This window comes from Panulirus ornatus, chromosome 6, assembly GCF_036320965.1.
Source record: "Panulirus ornatus isolate Po-2019 chromosome 6, ASM3632096v1, whole genome shotgun sequence".
In the NCBI taxonomy this organism is placed as follows: domain Eukaryota; kingdom Metazoa; phylum Arthropoda; class Malacostraca; order Decapoda; family Palinuridae; genus Panulirus; species Panulirus ornatus.
Genome location: NC_092229.1, coordinates 14,968,705 through 14,994,189, shown reverse-complemented (window position 1 = coordinate 14,994,189; position 25,485 = coordinate 14,968,705). Strand labels below are relative to the sequence as shown.

Here is a 25,485-nt window from a genome sequence, read left to right as displayed (position 1 = left end):
TCAGAATTGTAAAGAGAAATGGGGAGGATGAGACCAAGATGGGAGGATGTAGTGAAAGAAGTTTTGCGGTACCTGGTTCTGAAATTCCAGCAGGTTAAGAGGTATGCATGGGATACCATCATCATCTTTTAGGGGGAAGGGGTTGTCAGTGGGCTCAAACAAGATATTGTGAAGCACGTCAAGGTAAAGGCTATCTCCCCTATCCCTGGGGATAGAGGAGAAATAATACTTCCCACGCATTCCTCACGTGTTGTAGAAGGCGACTAAAGGGGACGGGAGTGGGGGGCTAGAAACCCTCCCCTCCTTGTATTTTAACTTTCTAAATGGGGAAACATAAGGAGTCACGCAGGGGAGCGGGGGGCTAGAAACCCTCCCCTCCTTGTATTTTAACTTTCTAAATGGGGAAACATAAGGAGTCACGCAGGGAGTGCTCATCCTCCTCGAAGGCTCAGATTGGGGTGTCTAAATGTGTGTGGATGTATCCAAGATTAGAGAAAAGGAGAGATAGGTATTATGTTAGAGGAAAGGAACCTGGATGTTTTGGCTCTGAGTGAAACAAAGCTCAAGGGTAAAGGGGAAGAGTGATTTGGGAAAGTCTTGGGAGTAAAGTCAGGGGTTAGTGAGAGGACAAGAGCAAGGGAAGGAGTAGCAATACTCCTGAAACAGGAGTGGTGGGAGTATGTGATAGAGTGTAAGAAAGTAAACTGCAGATTGATATGGGTAAAACTGAAAGAGGATGGAGCGAGATGGGTGATTATTGGTGCATATGCTCCTGGGCATGAGAAGAAAGAACATGAGAGGCAAGTGTTTTGGAAGCAACTGAGTTGAGTGTGTTAGTAGTTTTGATGCACGAGACCAGATTATAGTGATGGGTGATTTGAATGCAAAGGTGAGTAATGTGACAGTTGAGGGAATAATTGGTGTACGTGGGCTGTTCAGCGTTGTAAATGGAAATGGTGAAGAGCTTGTAGATTTATGTGCTGAAAAAGGACTGGTGATTGGGAATATCTGGTTTAAGAAGAGAGATATTCATAAGTATACGTATGTAAGTAGGAGAGATGGCAAGAGAGCATTATTGGATTACGTGTTAATTGATAGGTGCATGAAAGAGTGACTTTTGGATGTTAATGTGCTGAGAGATGCAACTGTAGGGATGTCTGATCATTATCTTGTGGAGGCAAAGGTGAAGATTTGTAAATGTTTTCAGAAGAGAGAATGTTAGGGTGAAGAGAGTGATGAGAGTAAGTGAGCTTGGGAAGGAGACTTGTGTGAGGAAATACCAGGAGAGACTGAGTACAGAATGGAAAAAGGTGAGAACAAAGGACGTAAGGGGAGTGGGGGAGGAATGGGATGTAGTTAGGGAAGCAGTGATGGCTTGTGCAAAAGATGCTTTTGGCATGAGAAGCGTGGGAGGTGGGCAGATTAGAAAGGGCAGTGAGTGGTGGGATGAAGAAGTAAGATTAGTAGGGAAAGAGAAGAGAGAGGCATTTGGACGATTTTTGCAAGGAAATAATGCAAATGAGTGGGAGATATATAAAAGAAAGAGGCAGGAGTTCAAGAGAAAGGTACAAGAGGCGAAAAAGAGAGCAAATGAGAGTTGGGGTGAGAGAGTATCATTAAATTTTGGGGAGAATAAAAAGATGTTTTAGGAGGTAAATAAAGTGCGTAAGACAAGAGAACAAACGGGAACATCAGTGAACAGGGCTAATAGGGAGGTGATAACAAGTAGTGATGATGTGAGAAGGAGATGAAGTGGTTATTTTGAATGTTTGTTAAATGTGTTTTATAACAGAGTGGCAGACATTGGGTGTTTTGGTCGAGGTGATGTGCAAAGTGAGAGGGTTAGGGAGAATGATTTGATAAACAGAGAAGAGGTAGTAAAAGCTTTGCAGAAGATGAAAGCCGGCAAGGCAGCGGGTTTGGATGGTATTGCAGTGGAATTTATTGAGGGGATGACTGTATTGTTGACTGGTTGGTAAGGATATTTAATGAATGTATGACTCATGGTGAGATACCTGAGGACTGGCGGAATGCTTGCATAGTGCCATTGTACAAAGGCAAAGGGGATAAGAGTGAGTGCTCAAATTACAGAGGTGTAAGTTTGTCGAGTATTCCTGGGAAATTATATGGGAGGGTATTGATTGAGAGGGTGAAGGCATGTACAGAGCATCAGATTGGGGAAGAGCAATGTGGTTTCAGAAGTGGTAGAGGATGTGTGGATCAGGGGTTTGCTTTAAAAAATGTATGTGAGAAATACTTAGAAAAGCAAATGGATTTGTATGTAACATTTATGGATCTGGAGAAGGCATATGATAGTGTTGATAGAGATGCTCTGTGGAAGGTATTAAGAATATATGGTGAGGGAGGTAAGTTGTTAGAAGCAGTGAAAAATTTTATCGAGAATGTAAGGCATGTGTACATGTAGGAAGAGAGGAAAGTGAATGGTTCTCAGTGAATGTTGGTTTGCGGCAGGGGTGCGTGATGTCTCCATGGTTGTTTAATTTGTTTATGGATGGGGTTGTTACGGAGGTGAATGCAAGAGTTTTGGAAAGGTGGGCAAGTATGCAATCTGTTGTGGATGAGAGAGCTTGGGAATTGAGTCAGTTCGCTGATGATACAGTGCTGATGGCTGATTCGTGTGAGAAACTGCAGAAGCTGGTGACTGAATTTGGTAAATTGCGTGAAAGAAGAAAGCTGAGAGTAAATGTGAATAAGAGTAAGGTTATTAGGTACAGTAGGGTTGAGGGACAAGTCAATTGGGAGGTGAGTTTGAAAGGAGAAAAAGTGGAGAACGTGAAGTGTTTTAGATATCTGGCAGTGGATTTGGCAGCGAATAGAACCATGGAAACAGAAGTGAATCATATGGTGGGGGAAGGGGCGAAAGTTCTGGGAGCGTTGAAAAATGTGTGGAAGTCAAGAACATTATCTCGAAAAACAAAAATGGGTATGTTTGAAGGAATAGTGGTTCCAACAATGTCATATGGTTGCAAGGCATGGGCTATAGATAGAGTTGTGCAGAGGAGTGTGGATGTGCTGGAAATGAGATGTTTGAGGACAATATGTGGTGTGAGATGGTTTGATCGAGTAAGTAATGAAAGGGTAAGAGATATGTGTGGTAATAAAAGGAGTGTGGTTGAGAGAGCAGAGGAGGGTGTTTTGAAATGGTTTGGTCACATGGAGAGAATGAGCGAGGAAAGATTGACAGTGAGGATATATGTGTCAGAGGTGGAGGGAACGAGAAGTGGGAGACAAAATTGAAGGTGGAAAGGTGGAGTGAAAAAGATTTTGAGTGATCAGGGCCTGAACATGCAGGAGGGTGAAAGGCGTGCAAGGTATAGAGTGAATTGGAACGATGTGGTATACCGGGGGCGACATGCTGTCAATGGATTGAACTAGGGCATGTGAAACGTCCGGGGTAAATCATGGAAAGTTCTGTGGGGCCTGGATGTGGAAATGGAGCTGTGGCTTCGGTGCATTATACATGACAGGTAGAGACTGAGTGTGAACGAATGTGGCCTTTGTTGTCTTTCCTAGTGCTACCTCGTGGACATGCAGGGGGAGGGGGTTTTCATTTCATGTGTGGTGGAATGGCGACGTGAATGAATAAGGGTAGACTGTGAATTATGTACATGTGAATATATGTATATGTCTGTGTGTATATATATGTATACGTTAAGATGTATAGGTATGTATATGTGCATGTGTGGACTTGTATGTATATACATGTGTATGTTTGTGGATTAGGCCATTCTTTCGTCTGTTTCCTTGTGCTACCTCACTAATGTGGGAGACAGCGACAAAGTATAATGATAATATAGCTTTTGGGGCTTGACTGTGCCTGATTACGCTTGGGATTGGGGTATGATACATGACAGTTAGAGATTGGATGTGTGCACATGAGGCCTTTCTCCTCCTGTTGCTTTCTTGCTGAGTTGGGAAAATCAGTTGTACAAAGAATAAAAAGATTAAATGCAGATTTTTTTTCTATTTTTTGCCATTGTATTTGATGTATTTGATTATGAATGCTTAATTGGTTTTTGAATAATTTTTATATCTTATTAGTTGACATGTATATGTTGAGATGTATAGGTATGTATATGTGCGTGTGGACGTGTATGTATATACATGTGTATGTGGGTGGATTGGGCTATTCTTTCGTCTGTTTCCTTGTGCTACCTTGCTAATGCGGGAGACAGCGACAAAGTATAATGATAATATAGTTTTTGGGGCTTGACTGTGGCTGATTGCGCTTGGGATTGGGGTATGATACATGACATTTAGAGATTGGTTGTGTGCACATAAGGCCTTTCTCCTCCTGTTGCTTTCTTGCTTAGTTGGGAAAATCAGTTGTACAAAGAATAAAAAGATTGAATGCAGATTTTTTTTTCCTATTTTTTGCCATTGTATTTGATGTATTTGATTATGAATGCTTAATTGGTTTTTGAAGAATTTTTATATATTATTAGTTGACAGTTTTATCATAAACTGTGCATTTGATAAAACTAGCTTGCATGATTCTTAGGCCCACTAATTGAACAAAGAACTGTAATTTAATCCTCGTGTGATGGGCATTTTGTGTTTTGTTTTCTGATTTTGTATATGATGTGGATAAAATAGAAATGTTTGTTTTCATTGCAGGTTTCTTGTTTTGTGTATATGTTCACGTTGGGGAGGGCTGGCGGTCAATGCTCTGGACACCTTGGGTAACATTGTTCCAGAAGTAATGTTACGTGACCCCAAAATTGATCCCTGCTCGGCTTCATTACTTTCAAATATATGTCAGGGTGTATCTTCACCAGACAGAGCATTCGTCCTCAGGTCCTTAGAAGTACTGAACAAACTGGCCATGAATGACCCTAATGAAGAAGTTCTCAGTTTTAATATTGATTCATCAGTAAGTTGTGTGTGCAGACTCTTGTTGGAATGTTAACAAATCATGGACATCTGAACTCCTTTGTCTTTACACTTCATTTTTATACACAAATTCATAATTTTGCTTATGCATTTCATTATTTACAGGTGTATGGTCAAATCTGCAGATATCTAACAATCCATGACATCATGCTTCTGATTTATACTTTGGAGTGTCTGTATTCTTTATCATCACTGGGAACACAGGCCTGCAATGCTATAGTTCGAGCAACGGGATCTATTCATACGCTGGTCTCATTATTAACTGTTGAAGCACAAAGTTATGGTCCTGAAGCTTGCATTGGTATGAAGGTAAGTTATACATGAGCTGTTTAAAATGAAAAGCAACATAAACATATTTATTTTATTTATTTTACTTTGCTGCTGTCTCCCGCGTTAGCGAGGCAGTGCAAGGAAACAGACGAAAGAATGGCCCAACCCACCCACGTACACATGTATATACCTACACGTCCATGCACGGAAATATACATAACTATACATGTCAATGTATACATATATATATACGCACAGACATATATACACATGTACATAATTCATAAAATAACAACCCCCTCCCCCCTGCATGTGCGCGAGGTAGCGCTAGGAAAAGACACCAAAGGCCACATTCGTTCACACTCAGTCTGTAGCTGTCATGTATAATGCACTGAAACCACAGCTCCCTTTCCACATCCAGGCCCCACAGAACTTTCTATGGTTTACCCCAGATGCTTCACATGCCTTGGTTCAATCCATTGACAGCATGTCGACCTCGGTCTACCACATCGTTCCAATTCACTCTATTCCTTGCACGCCTTGCACCCTCCTGTATGTTCAGGCCCCAATCACTCAAAATCTTTTTCACTCCATCTTACCACCTCCAATTTGGTCTCCCACTTCTCCTCGTTCCCTCCACCTCTGACACATATATCCTTTTTGTCAATCTTTCCTCACTCATTCTCTTTTTGTGACCAAACCATTTCAAAACACCCTCTTCTGCTCTCTCAACCACACTCTCTTTATCTCTCTTACCCGGTCATTACTTACTCAGTCAAACCACCTCACACCACATATTGTCCTCAGACATTTCATTTGCAACACATCCACCCTCCTCTGCACAACTCTATCTATAGCCCACGCCTCGCAATCATATAACATTGTTGGAACCCCTATTCCTTCAAACATACCCATTTTTGCTTTCCGAGGTAACATTCTCGACTTCCACACATTCTTCAACGCTCCCAGAACTTTCACCCCCTCCCCCACCCTCTGATTCATTTCCACTTCCATGGTTCCATCCGCTGCCAAATCCACTCCCAGATATCTAAAACACTTCACTTCCTCCAGTTTTTCTCCATTTGAACTTACCTCCCAATTGACGTGTCCCTCAACCCTACTCTACCTAATAGCCCTGCTCTTATTCACATTTACTCTCAGCTTTCTTCTTTCACACACTTTACCAAACTCAGTCACCAGCTTTACCAAACTCAGTCACCAGCTTCTGCAGTTTTTCACACAAATCAGCCACCATCAGTGAACAACAACTGACTCACTTCCCAAACTCTCTCATCCACAATAGACTGCACACTTGCCACTCTTTTCAAAACTCTTGCATTCACCTCCCTAACAACCCCATCCATAAACAAATTAAACAACCATGGAGACATCACACACCCCTGCCTCAAACCGACATTTACTGAGAACCCATCACTTTCCTCTCTTCCTACACGTACACATGCCTTACATCCTCGATAAAAACTTTTCACTTCTTCTAGCAACTTACCTCCCACACCATATATTCTTAATACCTTCCACAGAGCATCTCTATCAACTCTTATACCTTCTCCAGATCCATAAATGCTACATACAAATCCATTTGTTTTTCTAAGTATTTCTCACATACATTTTTCAAAGCAAACACCTGATCTACACATCCTCTACCACTTCTGAAACTACTCTGCTCTTCCCCAATCTGATGCTCTGTACATGCATTCACCCTCTCCATCAATACCCTCCCATATAATTTACCAGGAATACTCAACAAACTTATACCTCTGTAATTTGAGCACTCACTTTTATCCCCTTTGCCTTTGTACAATGGCACTATACAAGCATTCCGCCAATCCTCAGGCACCTCACTATGAGTCATACATACATTACATAACCTTACCAACCAGTCAACCATACAGTCACCCCCTTTTTTAATAAATTCCACTGCAATACCATCCAAACCTGCCGCCTTGCCGGCTTTCATCTGCTGCAAAGCTTTTACTACCTCTTTTCTGTTTACCAAATCATTCTCCCTAACCCTCTCACTTTGCACACCACCTCGAACAAAACACCCTATATCTGCCACTCTGTCATCTAACACATTCAACAAACCTTCAAAATACTCACTCCATCTTCTCACATCACTGCTACTTGTTATCACCTCCCCACCCATTACCCCCTCACTGAAGTTCCCATTTGTTCCCTTGTCTTATGCACTTTATTTACCTCTTTCCAAAATCTTTTTATTGTCCCTTAAATTTAATGATACTTTCTCACTCCAACTCTAATTTGCCCTCTTTTTTGCCTCTTGCACCTTTCTCTTGACCTCCTGCCTCTTTCTTTTATACATCTCCCAGTCATTTGCATTATTTCCCTGCAAAAATCGTCCAAATGCCTCTCTTTCTCATTCACTAATAATCTTACTTCTTCATCCCACCACTCACTACCCTTTCTAATCAACCCACCTCCCACGCTTCTCATGCCACAAGCATCTTTTGCGCAAGCCATCACTGCTTCCCTGAATACATCCCATTCCTCCCTCCCCCACTCCCCTTACGTCCCCTTAATACTTGCTGCCTTCACCCATTCCCATCACCACCACACATGAAACAGCATTCCCCTCTCCTTGCACATGTGCAAGGTAGCGCTAGGAAAAGACAACAAAGCTGTCATGTGTAATGCACGGAAACCACAGCTACCTTTCCATTATGTAGTAAGTCCCAAAAATATCTCAGGAAAATGAAGCACAAGTTCCCAAGTGCACTTTTGTGTAATGATTATGTTGTCTGGGGAGATACAAGAATGAGATAGAAGACATAGAACGGTCTGTTGATGTACCAGAAATTAGCAAAGAAAAGTCAGTTAGGTTCATTTGGGGACAACTCAGGCAGTATAAGTAGCGGGTTAGCACAGCTATAGGTCAACTCTCGGGTAATTTTCAGGAACAAGGCTGGTAGGGTTCATTTCAGGGAGGATCAGAGTAAGGCTGCGTACCCAAAACAAACAGAGAACTGTCTCTCTCCCACTGTTGCACATGCAGACATTGACAGTGATAATACAAACATGTATTAAAGAAAAAAAAATCTCCAGAAATCAAGTCCAAGGAACATTAGTTTAATATACACAAATGCTGAAAGCATTAATAGTGATAATACAAACATGTATTAAAGAAAAAAAAAAATCTCCAGAAATCAAGTCCAAGGAACATTAGTTTAATATACACAAATGCCGAAAGCATTAATATGAAGTGTGATGAACTTATATCTTGTGCAGTTACTGAAAAACAGAATATTGTTACAATCTCATGCGATGAACTTATGTCCTGTGCAGTTACTGAAAAACAGAATGTTGTTACAATCTCAGAAATGTGGGTAAACTCTGAGAATAAACACTTAACCGCTGAGTTAGCGATACTGAGATACAAACTATTTCCAAAAGATCTCTTATACAGGGTAGGTGTTGGAATTTTGATCTCCGTTGATCACACTCAAAGTGCTATTAAGGTAAGGAAAGTAGACATACATTTACGACTCTCTTTATGTTGAAATTCCTGACAAGTTCAAAAGTACTGTAAACTACATGTTAGTGTTATTTACAGACCTCCTAAGCAAAAAGATGATGATTAGATGTTATACAAGGAAATCAAAACTATAGTAAACAGTAAAGTCAGTATGATAATTGGAGACATCAGCTGTCCAAACATAAACTGGAACATGTTAACAGGCAACCAAGAGGGAATGACACTAATGTAATTAATTGAAGATGCTTTTCTAGAGCAGTTAGTTATAAGACCAACTAGAGGTAAAAGTGTTCTTGATCTTGTCCTCACCAGTAACACAAACTTAATCAACTCTTGCAAAGTAGGCGAGAGTTTGTCAAACCAATCACAGTTTGATTAGAAGATAAATTTAGATTATGAAATAGATGACAGCAAACTCTTGATCCCAGATTACAGGCAAGCAAATTTTGAAAACATTAGGCACAAAATTTGCTGTACCAATTCGATAAAACTTCTTGATGTTCATACAGTAAAAGAAATGTGGAATAATTCTAAAAACACGCTACTCGAGATTGAAAGTAACATTTATTTATTTATTTATTTATTTATTTATTTATTTATTATACTTTGTCGCTGTCTCCTGTGTTAGTGAGGTAGTGCAAGGAAACAGACGAAAGAATGGCCCAACCCACCCACATACACATGTATATACATACACGTCCACACACACACATATGCATACCTATACATTTCAACGTATACATACATATACATACACAGACATATATATATATACACATGTACATAATTCATTTTTGCTGCCTTTATTCATTCCTGTCGCCACTCCACCACACATAAAATGACAACCCCCTCCCCCCACAAGCGCACAAGGTAGCACTAGGAAAAGACAACAAAGGTCACATTCATTCACACTCAGTCTCTAGCTGTCATGTATAATGCACCAAAACCTTAGCTCACTTTCCACATCCAGGCCCCACATATTCTGTGAATTATGAAGAAAACTTGCAATATTTCAAAACCTTCATGGATGAATAGGAGAATAGAAGGGCTAATTTGCCTGAAGATTACACATAAGAAATTCAAATCAATGGGAACTGATGAGATTTGCCAGGAATTTATCAGAATCTAAAGAGAGTGGAAGGACATACACAGAGTAAACATGAGGAAGGAGAAAGAATTTCCTTGAAAGATAGTAATTATCTTGAGGAAGTCTTCAGATATTTAAGACGAAGGAAGACAGTAAAAGAAGAGTGTGGACCATTACGAAACAAACATGATACACTAACTTCTGACGACAAGGAAATGGATACCATACTACATTATTCCTTTAACTCCATATTCACAATTGAAGAAATATCTTGAATACTGCAACTAATGAAAATGTTTCAAGGGTCTGATGAAGAGATGAAAGTCAGAGAAATATAGAGTTCTGAAGTACTTAGATACCTGGACCAAATGAATCCTAACAGATCCAATGGCCTTAGCTCCAAGATTTAAAAAAAAAAAAAGTCATGAGACACCTGATATACCCCATAAGATAAATGTTCAACGAATCTCTATTGGATGGTCAGGTTTTATTTGACTGGAAACGAGCAAATGTTACTCCTATATATAAAAAAGTAGACAAAAAGTGTGCTTTGAACTACTGCCCAATTAGCCTTGTGTCAGTATTAGGCAAAACAGTGGAAAAGAATAATGAGATGAAATTTTTCATGTTTCTTGAAGAGCACAAAATTATATCAGACAACCAATATGGTTTTAATAGATCCTGCCTGACAAATTTGCTGGAATTTTTTAATGTTATTGAAATTGGGATGAAAAAGCATCACAATCAACCGTCATTTATGAATGCCACTTACAAATCTGTATGTTTTTATAATTATTTCCTACACGTTTTCTTTAAAGCAAACACCTGATCCACACATCATCTACCACTTCAGATCTGAAACCACACTGCTCCTCCCTAGTCAGATGCTCCTTACATGCCTTCACCCACTCATACAACTTACCAGATATACTCGACAAACACATAACTCTTTCATTTGAACACTCTCCTTTACCGCCCTTACTTTTGTACAGTGGATTATTCATGCATTCTGCCAGTCCTCAGAATTCTCACCATAATCCATACATACATTGAACATCACCAGTCAATCATCAACACAGTCATCCCCCCATTCTTAATAAACTTGACAGCAGTACCATCCACTGCAGCCTCTTTACTGCATTCCATCATACGCAAGGCTTTCACTACCTAACCCCTCTCCATGAGTCACACTTTGCATACCTTTCTAACCAAAACACCCTGTCATCAAACATACAACAGTCCTTCAAAATACTCACTTCATCAAAGCCTTTTATCATTTCCCATTTGCACCATTCAGCACTGTTGCCATTTGTTCTCGTCCTACGTTCATTATTTACCTCCTTCCAAAAGTTCTCTGATTTGCCTTCTTTTACAACTGTACCTTCCTCTTGATCCCCTGCCACATTCTCTTTTACATATTCCGGTCATTTGCACCCCTTCCTTTTAAGTACCACCCAAAAGCCTCTCTTTTCTCTCTTACTAACAACTTCGCTTCTTCATCCCACTGCTCACAACCCTTTGTAATCTACCTAACTCCTACTTTTTGCATTCCATATGCTTTTCTTGTATGTGACATCACTACCCTAAATATCTCCCATTCCTCACTTACTCACCTCACATAATTTACTCTCACCTTTTTGCCATTCTGCTCTCAATATCTCTTGGTATTTCTTCACACAAGTCTCCTTTCCAAGCTATCTTCTCTTGCCACTTTCTTTTCCCTGATATTGTTTCCACTTTTTTGAAAACATCTACAAATCTTCACCCATGCCTCCACAATATAGTCATCATGTAAGCCCTCAGCAGCCTCTTTCAGTACATTAACATCAAAAGTCTTATACATGCCTATCAACTGATACGTTATCCTGTGGTGCTTGCTACCTGTCTCTCCTACTTACATACATACACTTGTGATATCTTTTTAAACCAGGTATTCCGTCCTAAGTCTTCTCTCAGCACACACCTCCACAAACTGTTTACCATTTCCATTCATAACACTGAATACTTCATACCCGTTATACCCACAACTGACATTATTACCTTCACATTAAAATCACCCATCTTTGATACCCAGTTTCGTATATCAAGACTTCTGACACATCTCACCCAGGTGTTTTTAAAACACGTGCCTCATGATCTTTCTTCTCATGGCCAGGTGCATAAGCACTAATAATCACCCCTCTCTCTTCAGTTTTACCCACATCGATCTAGAATTTACTTCCTTACACTTTAATACACACAATTGCAACTTCTGCTTCAAGGGTAGTGCAACTCCTTCCTAAGCTCTTGTCCCCTTACTTTACTGCTGAGACATTTCCAAACCATTCCTCCCCTTTATCCTTGAACTTTGTTTAATTCAAGAGCTAGAACATCCAGGTTTCTTTCTTCAACATAGTATGTATCTCTCCTCTCTAACATATTATGTCCCCCTTTTTTTGCCAGTCATTTTCAGTCACCAGTCCTTTTTCAGCACACCACAAGCAGTTTTTTCTTCACATCACTGGGTACCACATGCTCCCAGTTATACCCTGTTTAAAACATGTTATTGAAATTTTATTCAGGACAATTTGCAGAATAGTTTTTGCCATATTGTAGTGGTAGATCTTTGAAATTTAGTAAATTTTGCCAACAGAAGGTTTTCTCCATCATCAGGATAATGAGAAACGAGTGATTTAGCTTTATTAGTTTTTCAGCGGCAATTACACCCCCTCCCTGGCACACATCTGAGTTCTGTTCTGAGTGTGGTCTGATCTTGAAGTGAATGCAAGTCAGACGCATGTCAGCATGGCATGTAGAATTAGTATGCCTGTACAACATTCTTTTCCTACTCAATTTCAATCATAATTAGATTTCATATGCCTATACAGCATTCTTTTATCCTACTCAATTTCTATCATGATTATCTCTTTTTTTTTTTTTTTATTAACCAGCTTTATCATATAAAGGTGTTTGATTGGTCCTCCTGTACTTCTGTGGAGCTACAGGAGCCTCATAAGTGAAGGGGGTTTTAATGTTATATATGACAGTGATACGATTGGTCTTACTAGAACCCCTTAAAATAATGTCCCATTACAGGAAGTTAAACTTGCTTCTAGACACTGCCTGTTTTAATGTCTTGTTATCCTTCTGCATTTTTAAGTACCTATTGATTTGTTGTAGGTTTTTTTTTTTATTTTGCTATTACTAAACACACACACACACACACACACACACACACACACACACACACACACACACACACACACACACACACACCCCGAGTGATCATTTCATCATAGCACCTCACTCATGGTTTAGGATAATTGTGATTATTTTATTCATAAACTTGACTGGCACAGTTTGTTTCTATTTACTGAAATTCATCTCTTTGTTAATTTCTATAATGTTTGTCTGAATTTTGTCTTTTGTTCTTTAGGTTGTAGAGACTGTAACGGGAGTAGTGAGTGAACCGGAACCGGTAAATCCACCTCCACCTCCACCACCTACCCCATCATCAGCTTCATCTGTTACCACAGTGTCGGTAGCAAACCCTTCTACTGTTACCCCTGTGGTGTCAGTTAGTAACCCAGTTCCTACTGTACCAACAACTGTTGCCTCCAAGTCCCCTATCTCTAAACCTGTCACATCTGCAACTGCAGTGCCTGTTGCATCTGTAGCTGCTGCTTCTACCACTACCTCTGGAGCTACTACTGCTGCTGCAGCTGCAGCTGCTGCTGCTGTAGCTGCTGGTGACCCAAAGAAATTAGCAAGTCGAATTGTAAGTAATTGATATTATACTGTTTCCATACCTTCATCTTCTGATTAGATTGTTACACTAAGGTATTTCATTACATGGTTTGGATTATTGATCTTCAGTAATAATTGCATGAGAGCTAACACATATAGTACAGGTTATATGATTTTGTAGAGGGGAAACTCGGTGTTTTTTATATACTTTTAATTGTATGTGATTTGATGTCAATGTTAGGTTCCACCAGAAGTTGAGGAGTTCGTAAAGGAATGGGTCACGAAGAATTATGAAGCTTCTCCAGGAAATGCCATAGAACAAGCAATAGTATATCGCCATTTTGCAGCTTCCATGCATTCAATGGGCCGCAAACAAGGACTTAATCCAGTACTCCTCTCAAATTGTGTAAGGTAAGATAGTCATACTACCTGTTAGCTTTCAGAGTCTAAATATGGTACCAATGAATTGGATGTCTGTATTATATTTTCTCTTCTCCCATTTGTTTCACATGGTTGAAATGAAAACTTTCTTAGAGCTCACTCAAATGTATCCATTATTGTTTTCTGTGGTTGAATGAATAAAGACTTAGACAATAATTTAGTAATTCTCAATTAATCACTGTTCACACTATTAAGAGCACTTTCAGTTTCAAGAGTTCATTCACTGAATGCGCTCTTTTTCCCTCAGACCCTTAATTCAGTGATCATATGTTTTCTTTAGCAAGTTATTGTGTACCATAGGTCCTTTAAGTCTTTACCTTTTTAACAGGCAGCTCGGAATTCTCTATATACTGTAGTATCTTCAGAAAACACTTGTCCACCCCCATATATTTTCAGAAGTGGTGCACGGCAAAGATTTAGTGTAGGTAGAAGCATATGACTCTCTTAGGTTAAAATCATGATACATTTGGTTGCAGACATGAGTCTTTCTGATGGTATGAGCACTAGCTTCCTGCCTCACTGTTCCTTAGGCTCTCTTGAGGAAAGGATGTTCTTTTTTCTTTTCCTGGCTGCTGCTTTATAATGGGAATTTCACTTCTTGGTGCTGTATTGCTTCCACCTGTGATTCAGGAATGTTGGCTCTTACCTTTCTGTGAAGGAGAAAGAACAGTCTCGCCTGGAAGCTAGAAAATGTGGATACTCGTGAAATTTCAAGATACACTGTGTGCTCAGAATGCATGATTATGCAGCTGCTTCCTTCAACACTTCATCATTGCCTGTCCTCATTTAGGAGATCAAGACCCTATTTACCCAAAATATAGACCTAGAATACTTCAGGAACCTTGCTAATTCCATACCCAGCCATCTGGGGGATGCATTCAAGGTTAAAGTAGAAATGAGAAAATGATAAAATGTAAGTGTGACATCACCTTTGAAAATGTATGGGGAGGTGGACAATTTTTTTTTTTTTTTTTTGTGGACACTGTACTTTTTTCTCGACTAATCTCTCTGTCTGTCTGTCTGTCTGTCTGTCTCTGTCTGTCTCTGTCTGTCTGTCTCTGTCTGTCTGTCTGTCTCTGTCTGTCTGTCTCTGTCTGTGTCTGTCTGTCTCTCTCTCTCTCTCTCTCTCTCTCTCTCTCTCTCTCTCTCTCTCTCTCTCTCTCTCTCTCTCTCTCTCTCTCTCTCTCTCTCTCTCTCGTTAACTATACAATGTAAATTCCCCATCATTAATGCTCTTAGCAGTTAACCTGTGATTCTTATCAAAAATGATGCTCCCAATTAGAGGGTGAAGGGAAAATTTTTTCTTGCATTTCCAGTATGAGCGAGGTAGCACCAGTGACAGAGAAGAAATGTCTTCTCTTCACATCCACACTGTAATGCATAATTCACCAAAACCAAAGCCCTCCAACCACAGCCAAGCTCCCTGGCTGCTTCATATGCCATGGTTCAGCCCATTTACAGCATGCCTCACACCCTCCAGCATGTTTAGTCCCCAAGCCTTCAGACCATCTTTAACTTTATTCTTCCTCGTTCTTCAAGGTTTCCATGTCTTGCCTTTTTCTCTCCACATCTGAAATATATACCCTTTTTGTCATCCTTCATATATCCAGATAATTTCAGCACAACTTTCTTAGCTCTTTTATATCAACCATCCTCTCACCACATGCTGTCCACAAACATTTAACTTCCAACACATCAACCCTCAACATTTTTGTCAAATCTCCATGCCTCACATGGAGATGCATTTGGTAGGACCAGAAGTATGTCAATGGGGGATGTCAGACCAGCACACTTTCTCTTGTGTTCGTGTGCTTCACTCTTTGGAGAGCAGTCTTGAAATGATTCTGAGCACAGATGGAAGCAGAATGGGATTCAGAACTGTTGATAAGGTCCAGGGGATGGGCGGAGAAAGTTAGAAGACTCATTTTGTTGAGTATTTGTTGATTAGTGTAATAGGGATCAAATTTGATTATCTGTGGTCTGCTGCATGTTTATTAGTATCATTTGTTTCAATGTAAATAGAATAAGAGTGATGTTTATAACTAGTAATTTATCTATTATAGGCTCATTTTAATGGCCCTTTAAGTTCCTATTCTTAGGGTCCTTGAATGTATTGTTGGAGAAAGGAAGGTGCTGAATTGATTTTATGGGGTTTTACACTTATTGCTAACAAGTACATTAAAAAGATTCATTGATTATATGTGCATAGGTAGCTGCTCTGCTTCTATATTTCTGTTTTTATATGAACATGCATGGGCATATATATACACATACACATGTACAAGTGTTTTATTAGATAATGGGCACACCAGACTCTGTCCATTTGTGGGTACATCGTGAGTGAAAAGTCACATCCATTGAGATTGTATCATCGGAGTACAAATTTTTCATAGAACTTCTTACCACGAAGGAGTCTGTCCTCTCCTTGCTACTAATTGTAGGACAACCTTGAAACTGCAGGACTCTTCTGAAGGGGTCCTTGGTAAGATTGGATGTGAAATTCCCTGAAGTACTGGGAATTGAAGTTTTGTCAACCTTAACTTTATTTTCAAGGCCATAAATGACTCCATTTGTGAAATATAGAGCTATAGATAGATCAGTTTTACATGCATAAACTTGCCTTTTGGCATTTTATAATGATTCAGACTAGGAAATATAAGGGAAGAACAAAAAGTCACATTAATGCAAGTAAATGATCCTGTTTTTTAAAAGTTTCAGTAAACTACACTGACAGCATTTTACTGGTGCAGTGGTATTACTATTTCATACTCTGTGGTTTATAATTAGAGGGGAACTGAGAAGCATTAATGATCTAGCTTGAACAGAATTTACTATAGCTGGAAAAAGGTTAATTTATTTTCTGTTCTTTTGATTATAAACCATATTTTATTTATCAGACGAAATAGACAGCATTGCATATGAAGGCAAATGGTGGAGAGAGTGGTGGATGACTTTATGGGTAGGTCTGAGAACAACAAAGAATGAATGGCTAGAATTAGTTAGTATATTTTTACAAGTGATACTTGATAAAGTTTAGATATCTGCACGAAAGAAAGCCACATACAGATGAGATATGTGAACATGAATTTAGCTGTCAGGTAAATAAATTTTTTGTTTGATTACCAATAGGAAAGTGTTTGGCACTGGTGTTGGTCCCAGTCGACGACCAGTGGATGATGGGGCAGAAAAGTGGCACTACAATGGCATTAGACGACGTGATGGTGTTGTTGTTCCACCTATGCCTGAAAAGAAAAAAGGCATTAGAATAAACAGTTCCGTTCCTGTGTATGCTCCAACTCCAGTCATTCCTGCTGCAGTTAACACTATTAATGCACAGGTTACTGAGGGGAGAACTGTGGGATCCATTGTAGGTGCTCCTCAGTTAGTTTCTGCAACATCAGCTCAAACTGATACTGGTTTATCTCCATCATCACCCATCTTAAAAGCTCAGCTATCAGCACCACTTAGACCGTCCCCACCACCACCAGTCAGACCACCACAGGTAAGATTTTGTTGCATATTCAGTTTATCTTTATTTACATCTAGTATGTCTGTTGTATACTGGAGTTTAAGTGACTAATGAGGGACTTGTGTTTGTATTGAAGGGCATGGTGAGTGGTACCATGTCTCAAGGTGTGCATAGCAGTGCACAGCAGCAACAGTCCCCACAGCAGTCACAGCAGCAAGCTCAAGCAGGCAACAGAGATAATTCTGCTCTTATCAAGAGTCTTTTGGCCAACAAGGTAACCCCTATGGGAGTAGGTCAGGCAGGCAGCATGGACCCACTCCACCCCCACCAGTCTCCCCATTCACGACCTCTCCTGGTTTCCTCTACACCACCACAGCAGACCAGGGGGACCACAGGTGCTGTATCATATGTGCAAGCACTGTCACAGGGTCCTCCAGGGCCCTTAGGACCCATGCTCAGTCCTACAAGCATTGGGTCTTCCCCTGGGATGCAGGTTGTGTCAGGGGGTCTTGTAGGGGGCCTTGGGAGTCAGCACGGACCACACCAGCCACCACCACCACCAGTACAGGTAACAGCATTGTTGTCTACCCACAAACAAGAAGAGCCAAGCTCTGGTGGTGAAGGGAAGCTACGCTACTGCTGCTCATCTGGTGCTCCTGCCCTCTGTGGCTGTACTGCAGCTTATGGTGCCTGGTGCTGGCCTGTGTCTCTGGTCTTGATCCTCCCTTGCTATTTAAGGAATGGTGGCGGCGGCGGTGGTTTGGGAACAGTTTTGTGTGTGTGTGCGTGTGTGTATGTGCTGCATGTTTTCCAAACTTATTTGGGCCTGTATAATAACACTTGAACAATACTTTTTACTAACATTATTAAATTTTTCAGAGACTAATACTGCTAGTATTTTATGTCATGCTAATCACATTGTTTAAGAGAATAACCATGTACCATTTTGGTATGATTAATGATTGTAAATAAGAGATTGTAGTATTAACTCCTTTCTTTGTTGTTGCTGTACTGTGGATGAATGCAGCGTTATTTAACTATGTTAACGTTGTATATAGTGTGATGAACATTGTATATAGTGTGATGGAGTTTTCCTTATACATCTAACTGTAACATGTACACACGTATATTTTTTTATTTTATGAATTTAGAAGGGAAAGTGAAGTTTTGTGATTTTCTGCTGTATGAGTTAATTGATTTATATATCTAGTATGGTTCCTGTAAGGACAATAACAGTCTTCGATATTGCAGGTGTCGAGAAATATTCAGAAGCAACAGTTACAGCAGCAACACACAGATAATAGTCAAGATAGCAGTAGTGATTCGCAGATCAGAAAAACATCATTCAATGGAATATGCAATGAGGTATGATGTATGATTTATTTGGCATTCACAGATTTTCTTCTTTCTTTTCTTTCAAACTATTCGCCATTTCCCGCATTAGCGAGGTAGCGTTAAGAACAGAGGACTGGGCCTTGAGGGAATACCCTCACCTGGCCCAATTCTCTGTTCCTTCTTTTGGAAAACTAAAAAAAAAACGAGAGGGGGAGGATTTCCAGCCCCCCGCTCCCTCCCCTTTTAGTCGCCTTCTACGACACGCAGGGAATACGTGGGAAGTATTCTTTCTCCCCTATCCCCAGGGATAACAGATTTTCTTATCAACCCTTTAACATTCACAAACTAAGATCTTTAAGAGTATGTCTAAGATTGGGGTAGGAAGGGGGGATGGGACATGTGTGGTTGCAGAATACCTCCACAGGACAATCACTTATTTACCCTTCAGACATGAAATGTACAGTCTGTGACATTGTTGCCACTTTGCCAATATCTGCTGGTTTATAAGCCTTGTTTAAATGAAGAGGCATGTCTGATCACTATCTTGTGGAGCGAAGGTGAAGATTTGTAGAGACTTCCCAATAAGGAGAGAGAATGTTGGGGAGAAGAGAGTTGTGTGGGTAAGTGAGCTTGGAGAGGAGAATTGTGTGGAAGTACGAGGATATATTGAGTGTAGAATGGTAAAAGGTGAGAGCAAATGACATGAGGGAAATGGTTGAGGAGTTGGATGTATTTAGGGAAGTAGTGATGGCATGTGCAAAAGATGCATTTGACATGTGAAAGTTGGGAGGTGGGCACATGAGAAAGGATAATGAGTGGTGGGATGAAGAATTGAAGTTGTTAGTGAGAAAAGAGAGGCGTTTGGATGATACTTGCAAGGGAGGAGTGCAAATGACTGGGAGTTGTATAAGAGAAAGTGGCAGGAGGTCAAGAGGAAGGTTCAAGAGTTGAAAAAGAGGGAAAATGAGAGTTAGGATGAGAGAGTATCATTAAACTTTAGGCAGAATAAAAAGATGTTTTGGAAGGAGGTAAATAACATGCATAAGACAAGAGAACAAATGGGAACTTCATTGAAGAGGGGAAGTGAAAACAGGTATTGAGGAAGTGAGGAGGAGATGGAGTGAGTATTTTGGGAGGTTTGTTGAACGTGTTTCATGATAGTGGCAGATGTCGTGTTTTGGTTTGAGTGGTGTGCGAAGTGAGAGTCAGGGAGAGTGGTTTGATGAAGAAAGAGGAGGTGGTGAAAGCCTTGCAGATGAAATCTGGCAAGGAGGCAGAAAGTGAATGGTATTGCAGTTGAATTTACTAAGAAAGGGATGACTGTTGTTGATTGATTGGTAAGGATATTAATTGTATGTATGGATCATGGTGAAGTGCCTGAGGATTGGCAGAGTGCATGTATAGTACCACTGTACAAAGGCAAAGGGGATAGAGGTGAGTGTTCAAACTGCAGAGGCATAATTTTGTTAAGTATTCCTGGAAATTGTATTGGAGGGTATTGATTGAGAGAGTAATGGCATGTACAGAGTATCAGACTTGGGAGGAGCATTGTGGTTTCAGAAGTGGTAAAGGATGTGTGGATCAGGTGTTTGCTTTGAAGAATGTAGGTGAGAAATACTTAGAGAAACGGATGGATATGTATGTGGCATTTATGAATCTGGAGAAGGCACATGACAAGGTCGATAGAGATGCTTTGTGGAAGGTCTTAAGAGTATACAAGGTGGAAGGTAAGCTGTTAGAAGCAGTGAGAAGTTTTTATCATTGGTGTAAGGCATGTGTACAAGTAGGAAGAGAGGAGATTGATTGGTTCCCATTGAAGGTAGGTCTGGGGCAGGGGTGTGAGATATCCCCATGGTTGTTTAATTTGTTTATGGATGGGGTGGTTAGGGAGGTGAATGCAAGAGTTCTAGAAAGAGGGGCAAGTATGCAGTCTGTTGGGTAAGAGAGGCCCTGGGAAGTGAGTCAGCTGTTGTTTGCCAATGATACAGCTCTGGTGGCTGATTTGAGTGGGAAACTGTAGGAGCTGGTGACTGAGTTTGGAAAAGTGTGTGATAGGAGAAAGTTGAGAGTAAATGTCAATAAGAGCAAGGTTATAAGGTTCAGCAGGGTTGAGAGACAAGTTAGTTGGAGAAAAATTGGAGGAAGTGAAATGCTTTAAATACCGGGAAGTGGACTTAGCAGCGAATGGAACCATGGAAATGAGAGTGATTCATAGGATGGGGGAGGGGAGTGACGGTCCTTGGAGCAGTGAAGAATGTGTGGAAAGAGTTAATGTTATCGTTAAGAGCAAAAATGGGTATGTTTGAAGGAATAGTATTTCCAGCAATATTGTATGGTTGTGAGGCATGGGCTATAGATTAGGTTGTACAGAGAAGGGTGGATGTGTTGCAATGAAATGGTTGAGGACAATATTTGGTGTGAGGTGGTTTGATTGAGTAAGTAATGAAAGGGCAAGAGAGATGTTTGGTAATAAGAAGAGTATGGTTGAGAGAGCAGAAGAGGGTGTGTTGAAATGGTTAGGACAAATGGAGAGAATGACCAAGGGAAGGTTGACAGAGAGGATATATGTGTCAGAGGTTGAGGAAACAAGAAGCAGGAGACCAAATTGGAGGTGAAATGATGGAGTGAAAAAGATTTTAAGTGATTGGGGCCTGAACATGCAGGAGGGTGAGGGGCATGCAAGTGAATTGGAACGTTGTGATATACTGGGGTTGACGTGCTGTCAGTGGACAGAACCAAGGCATATGAAAAGTTTGGGTTACCGTAAACCATAGAAAGATCTGTGGGTCCTGGATGTGAATAGAGAGTTGTGGTTTCTGTGCATTGCACATGACAGCAAGAGACTGAGTTTGAGCGAATGTGGCCTTTTTGTCTGTTTTCCTGGCACTACCTTGCTTACGCAGGGGGTGGCAATACAGTTTCCTGTAGGGCACAGTGGTGCCAGGAATGGATGAAGATAAGCTAGGATGAATATTTACATGGGTATATATGTATATGGCTTTGTATGTGTATGTATGTATATGTACATGAATGAGCGTGTGAGTGTATATCAGTGGATGGGTCTTTCTTTGTTTCCTGGCACTACCTTGCTGCCACGGGAAACACTGATCAAGTATAGTACATAAAGTTATTACTTATACAGTTGCTTATATGTTTTAAACTCTTCACTTTATTAGGAATAACAAGATAATGACAACCATTCCTTCAATGTTTGGAGTAGTTAAGATAATTAAAAGGTACATGAAATTAACACTCACGACACATCATATAGCAGTGGAGCAGAACTGTTGGTATTTCAAGGCTAAATTTTTTTTTTTTCCATACCTGATCACTGTTTCCTGCAGCAGTAAGGTAGCACCAGGAAAAGACGAAGAAATGCTGCATTCATTTACGTTGATTCTCAAGCTCTCGCATGTAATGTATTGCACTGAAACCACAGCTCTTAGTCATTAGAAAGGCCCTATTTCATCCCGCTGACTGCATGTTGACCCCTTTACGTCACAGGATTTTAGTTCACTATAACCCATGCTCCCTTTTCACCCTCATGCATGTTCAGGCCTCGATCACTCAAAATCTCATTCACTCTGTCCTTCCAACTCTGGTTTGATCTTCCCCTTTTCATTGTTGTTGTTTTCACTTCTGACACATATATATATCATCTTTGTCAACCTTTCTCACCCTTTTTTTTTTTGTGTGTGTGTGTGTGTGTTTTCCCAAAACTTCCCCTCAGCCATGGTTCCATTAGTCCTGGGTCGCTGAAACACTTTTCTTTCTTCAATTTTTCTCCATGCAAGCTCACACCCCCAACTAACCTGTCTCTCTGCAAGGACCTAACAACTTTCCTTTTTCATTTTCACATTCACTTTTTTCTTTCATACACACTTCCAGACCCATTTACCAGCTTATGCAGTTCCTCACTCGAATCTGCCACAGGTGTTGTATCATCAGCAAACAACATATGACTTTCTTCTGAGGCCCTCGCCTCTACAAGATTGTGATCAGACATCCCTCTAGCTGCCATTCTCAGCACATTCACATCCAAAATTTCTCTTTTGCACTCCTTTCGAGTGTAATCCAGTCATGCCTGCTGACCATCTTTTCCATTAACATAGGTGTAATTGTTTCTTTTTTCATCTTTTTTATGCCCTTTTTTTTTTTTCCAGGTATTCCTAATCACCAGACCTTTTTCAGCACACATCTCCAAAAGCTGACCATTATTTCCAGTCACTTTACTAAACACCCCATGCTCCCAAATTTTACTTTCAACTTCCATGATCTTCACCTCCATATTTAAAATACCCAGTTTCTTACATCAGAACTTATGACACTCAGCTGCTTCCAAAACACTTGCCTCATCATCTTTCTTCTCGTTGCCAGGTGCATAAGCACTAATAATCATCCAACCCTCACCATGTATTTCAGTTTTACTCACATCAGTCTAGAATTTACTTTACACTATCACAACTGCTTCAGGAGTAGTGCTACTCCATCCTTAGATCATGTCCTTTCACTAACCTGACTTTATCCCAAGGCATTTCAAAACTGTTATCCCCCATTACCCTTGAGTTTTGTTTCATTCAGAGCCAGAACTTCCTGGTTTCTTTTCTCAAGCATACTACCTATCTCTCCTCTCTTCTCATCTTCGTTACATCTGCACACATTCAGACACTCATATCTGAGCCTTCGAGGAGGATGAGCACTCCTCTCCTGGCTCCTTCTGTTTCCTCTATTAGAAGGCAAAATACATAAAGCTAAGGATTTCCTGCCCCCTTTAGTTGGAAGAAGGTAAATAATGCTTGAAAGGCGAGAACAGATGGGGGCAAAAGGGGAAGTGATGACAGGTATTGTTGAAGTGAGGAGGAAATGGAGTGAGTATTTAAAAGGATTGGTAAATATGTTTGATGATACATTGGCAGATGTAGGGTGTTTTGGTTGGGATGGTATGAAAAGTGAGAAAGTCATGGAAAGTTGTTTGGTAATGAGAGAAAGAGATGGTGAAAGCTTTGTGGAAGATGAAATGTAGCAAGGTGGCAGGAGTCGATGTTGAATATGTTAAGAAAGGTGGCTTGTGTTGTTGATTGGTCCCAGGCCTTCTCCTCCCCCAGATTGCATACTCGCCCCTCTTTTCAAGACTTTTGCATTTACCTTCTTCACTACCCCATCCATAAACAAATTAAACAACCACGGTGACATCACAAACACTTATTGTAGACCAACCTTCTCTTGGAACCATTCTCTCTTCTCTCTGCCTACTCTTACACATGACACACACCCTTGATAGAAACTTCTCGCCTTCCACAAAGCATCTCTGTCAGCCCTATCCCTTCTCCAGATCCATAAATGCAACATACAAAGCCATCTGTGTTTCTAAGTATTTCTGACATACATTCTGTAAAGAAGATACCTGATCCGCACATCCCCTACCACTTTTGGAACCACATTGCTCCTCCCCAATCTTATGCTCTGTACATGTCTTCTTCTTCTCAGGTCAATACCTTTCCGTACAAGTTACCAGGTATACTCAATAGACTTTATTCATTTATTTATTATACTTTGTCGCTGCCTCCAGCTTTAGCAAGGTAGCACAAGAAAATAGACTAAAGAAAGGTGCAACCCACCCACATACACATGTATATACATAAACATCCACACACGCACATGTACATAGCTATACATTTCAATGTATACATATATATACTTTTCTTTTTTCTTTCTTTCAAACTATTCGCCATTTCCCGCATTAGCGAGGTAGCGTTAAGAACAGAGGACTGGGCCTTTGAGGGAATACCCTCACCTGGCCCAATTCTCTGTTCCTTCTTTTGGAAAATTGAAAAAAAAAAAAAAAAAAAAAAAACGAGAGGGGAGGATTTCCAGCCCCCCGCTCCCTCCCCTTTTAGTCGCCTTCTACGACACGCAGGGAATACGTGGGAAGTATTCTTAATCCCCTATCCCCAGGGATATACACAGACATATACATATATACATACTTACATAATTCATACTTGCTGCCTTTATTCATTCCCATCGCCGCCCCGCCACACATGAAATGACAACCCTCTCCCACCACATGCTCGGGAGGTAGCGCTAGGAAAAGACAACAAAGGCCACATTCGTTCACACTCAGTCTCTAGCTGTCATTTATAATGCACTGAACCCATGGCTCCCTTTCCACATCCAGGCCCCACAAAACTTTCCTTGGTTTACCCCAGACGCTTCACATGCACTGGTTCAATCCATTGACAGCACGTTTACCCCGGTATACCACATCGTTCCAATTCACTCTATTCCTTGCACACCTTTCACCCTCCTGCATGTTCAGGCCTCAGTCTCAAAATCTTTTTCACTCTATCTTTCCACCTCCAATTTGGTCTCCCACTTCTTGTTCCCTCCACCTTTGGCACATATATCCTCTTTGTCAATCTTTCCTCACTCATTCTCTCCATGTGACCAAACCATTTCAAAACTTCCTCTTCTGCTCTCCCAACCACACTCATTATTACCACACATCTCTCTTTCCCTTTCATTACTTACTCGATCAAACCCCCTCACGCCACATATTGTCCTCAAACATCTCATTTAAACACATCCACCCTCCTCTGCACAACTCTGTCTATAACCCATGCCTCGCAACCATATAACATTGTCGGAACCACTATACCTTCAGACATACCCATTTTTGCTTTCCAAGATAATGTTTTCACCTTCCACAAATTTTTCAGTGCTCCCAGA

The 25,485-nt window shown here is 40.5% G+C and overlaps 1 protein-coding gene across 4 annotated transcripts in view; it reads left to right on the top strand.

Annotated features, from left to right (window-relative positions):
* Positions 1 to 25,485, top strand: part of Bap170 (Brahma associated protein 170kD) — a 284,703-nt gene that overhangs the window by 187,165 nt on the left and 72,053 nt on the right. For 2 of the 4 annotated variants that reach the window (XM_071662583.1, XM_071662585.1), the window contains 7 exons: positions 4,639 to 4,894; positions 5,020 to 5,223; positions 13,201 to 13,542; positions 13,753 to 13,922; positions 17,082 to 17,454; positions 17,558 to 17,989; positions 18,673 to 18,786. In XM_071662583.1, coding sequence (XP_071518684.1) covers positions 4,639 to 4,894; positions 5,020 to 5,223; positions 13,201 to 13,542; positions 13,753 to 13,922; positions 17,082 to 17,454; positions 17,558 to 17,989; positions 18,673 to 18,786 — 1,891 coding nt within the window. The remainder of the gene's footprint in view (positions 1 to 4,638; positions 4,895 to 5,019; positions 5,224 to 13,200; positions 13,543 to 13,752; positions 13,923 to 17,081; positions 17,455 to 17,557; positions 17,990 to 18,672; positions 18,787 to 25,485) is intronic. The other 2 variants (XM_071662584.1, XM_071662586.1) reach the window with 2 other exon arrangements.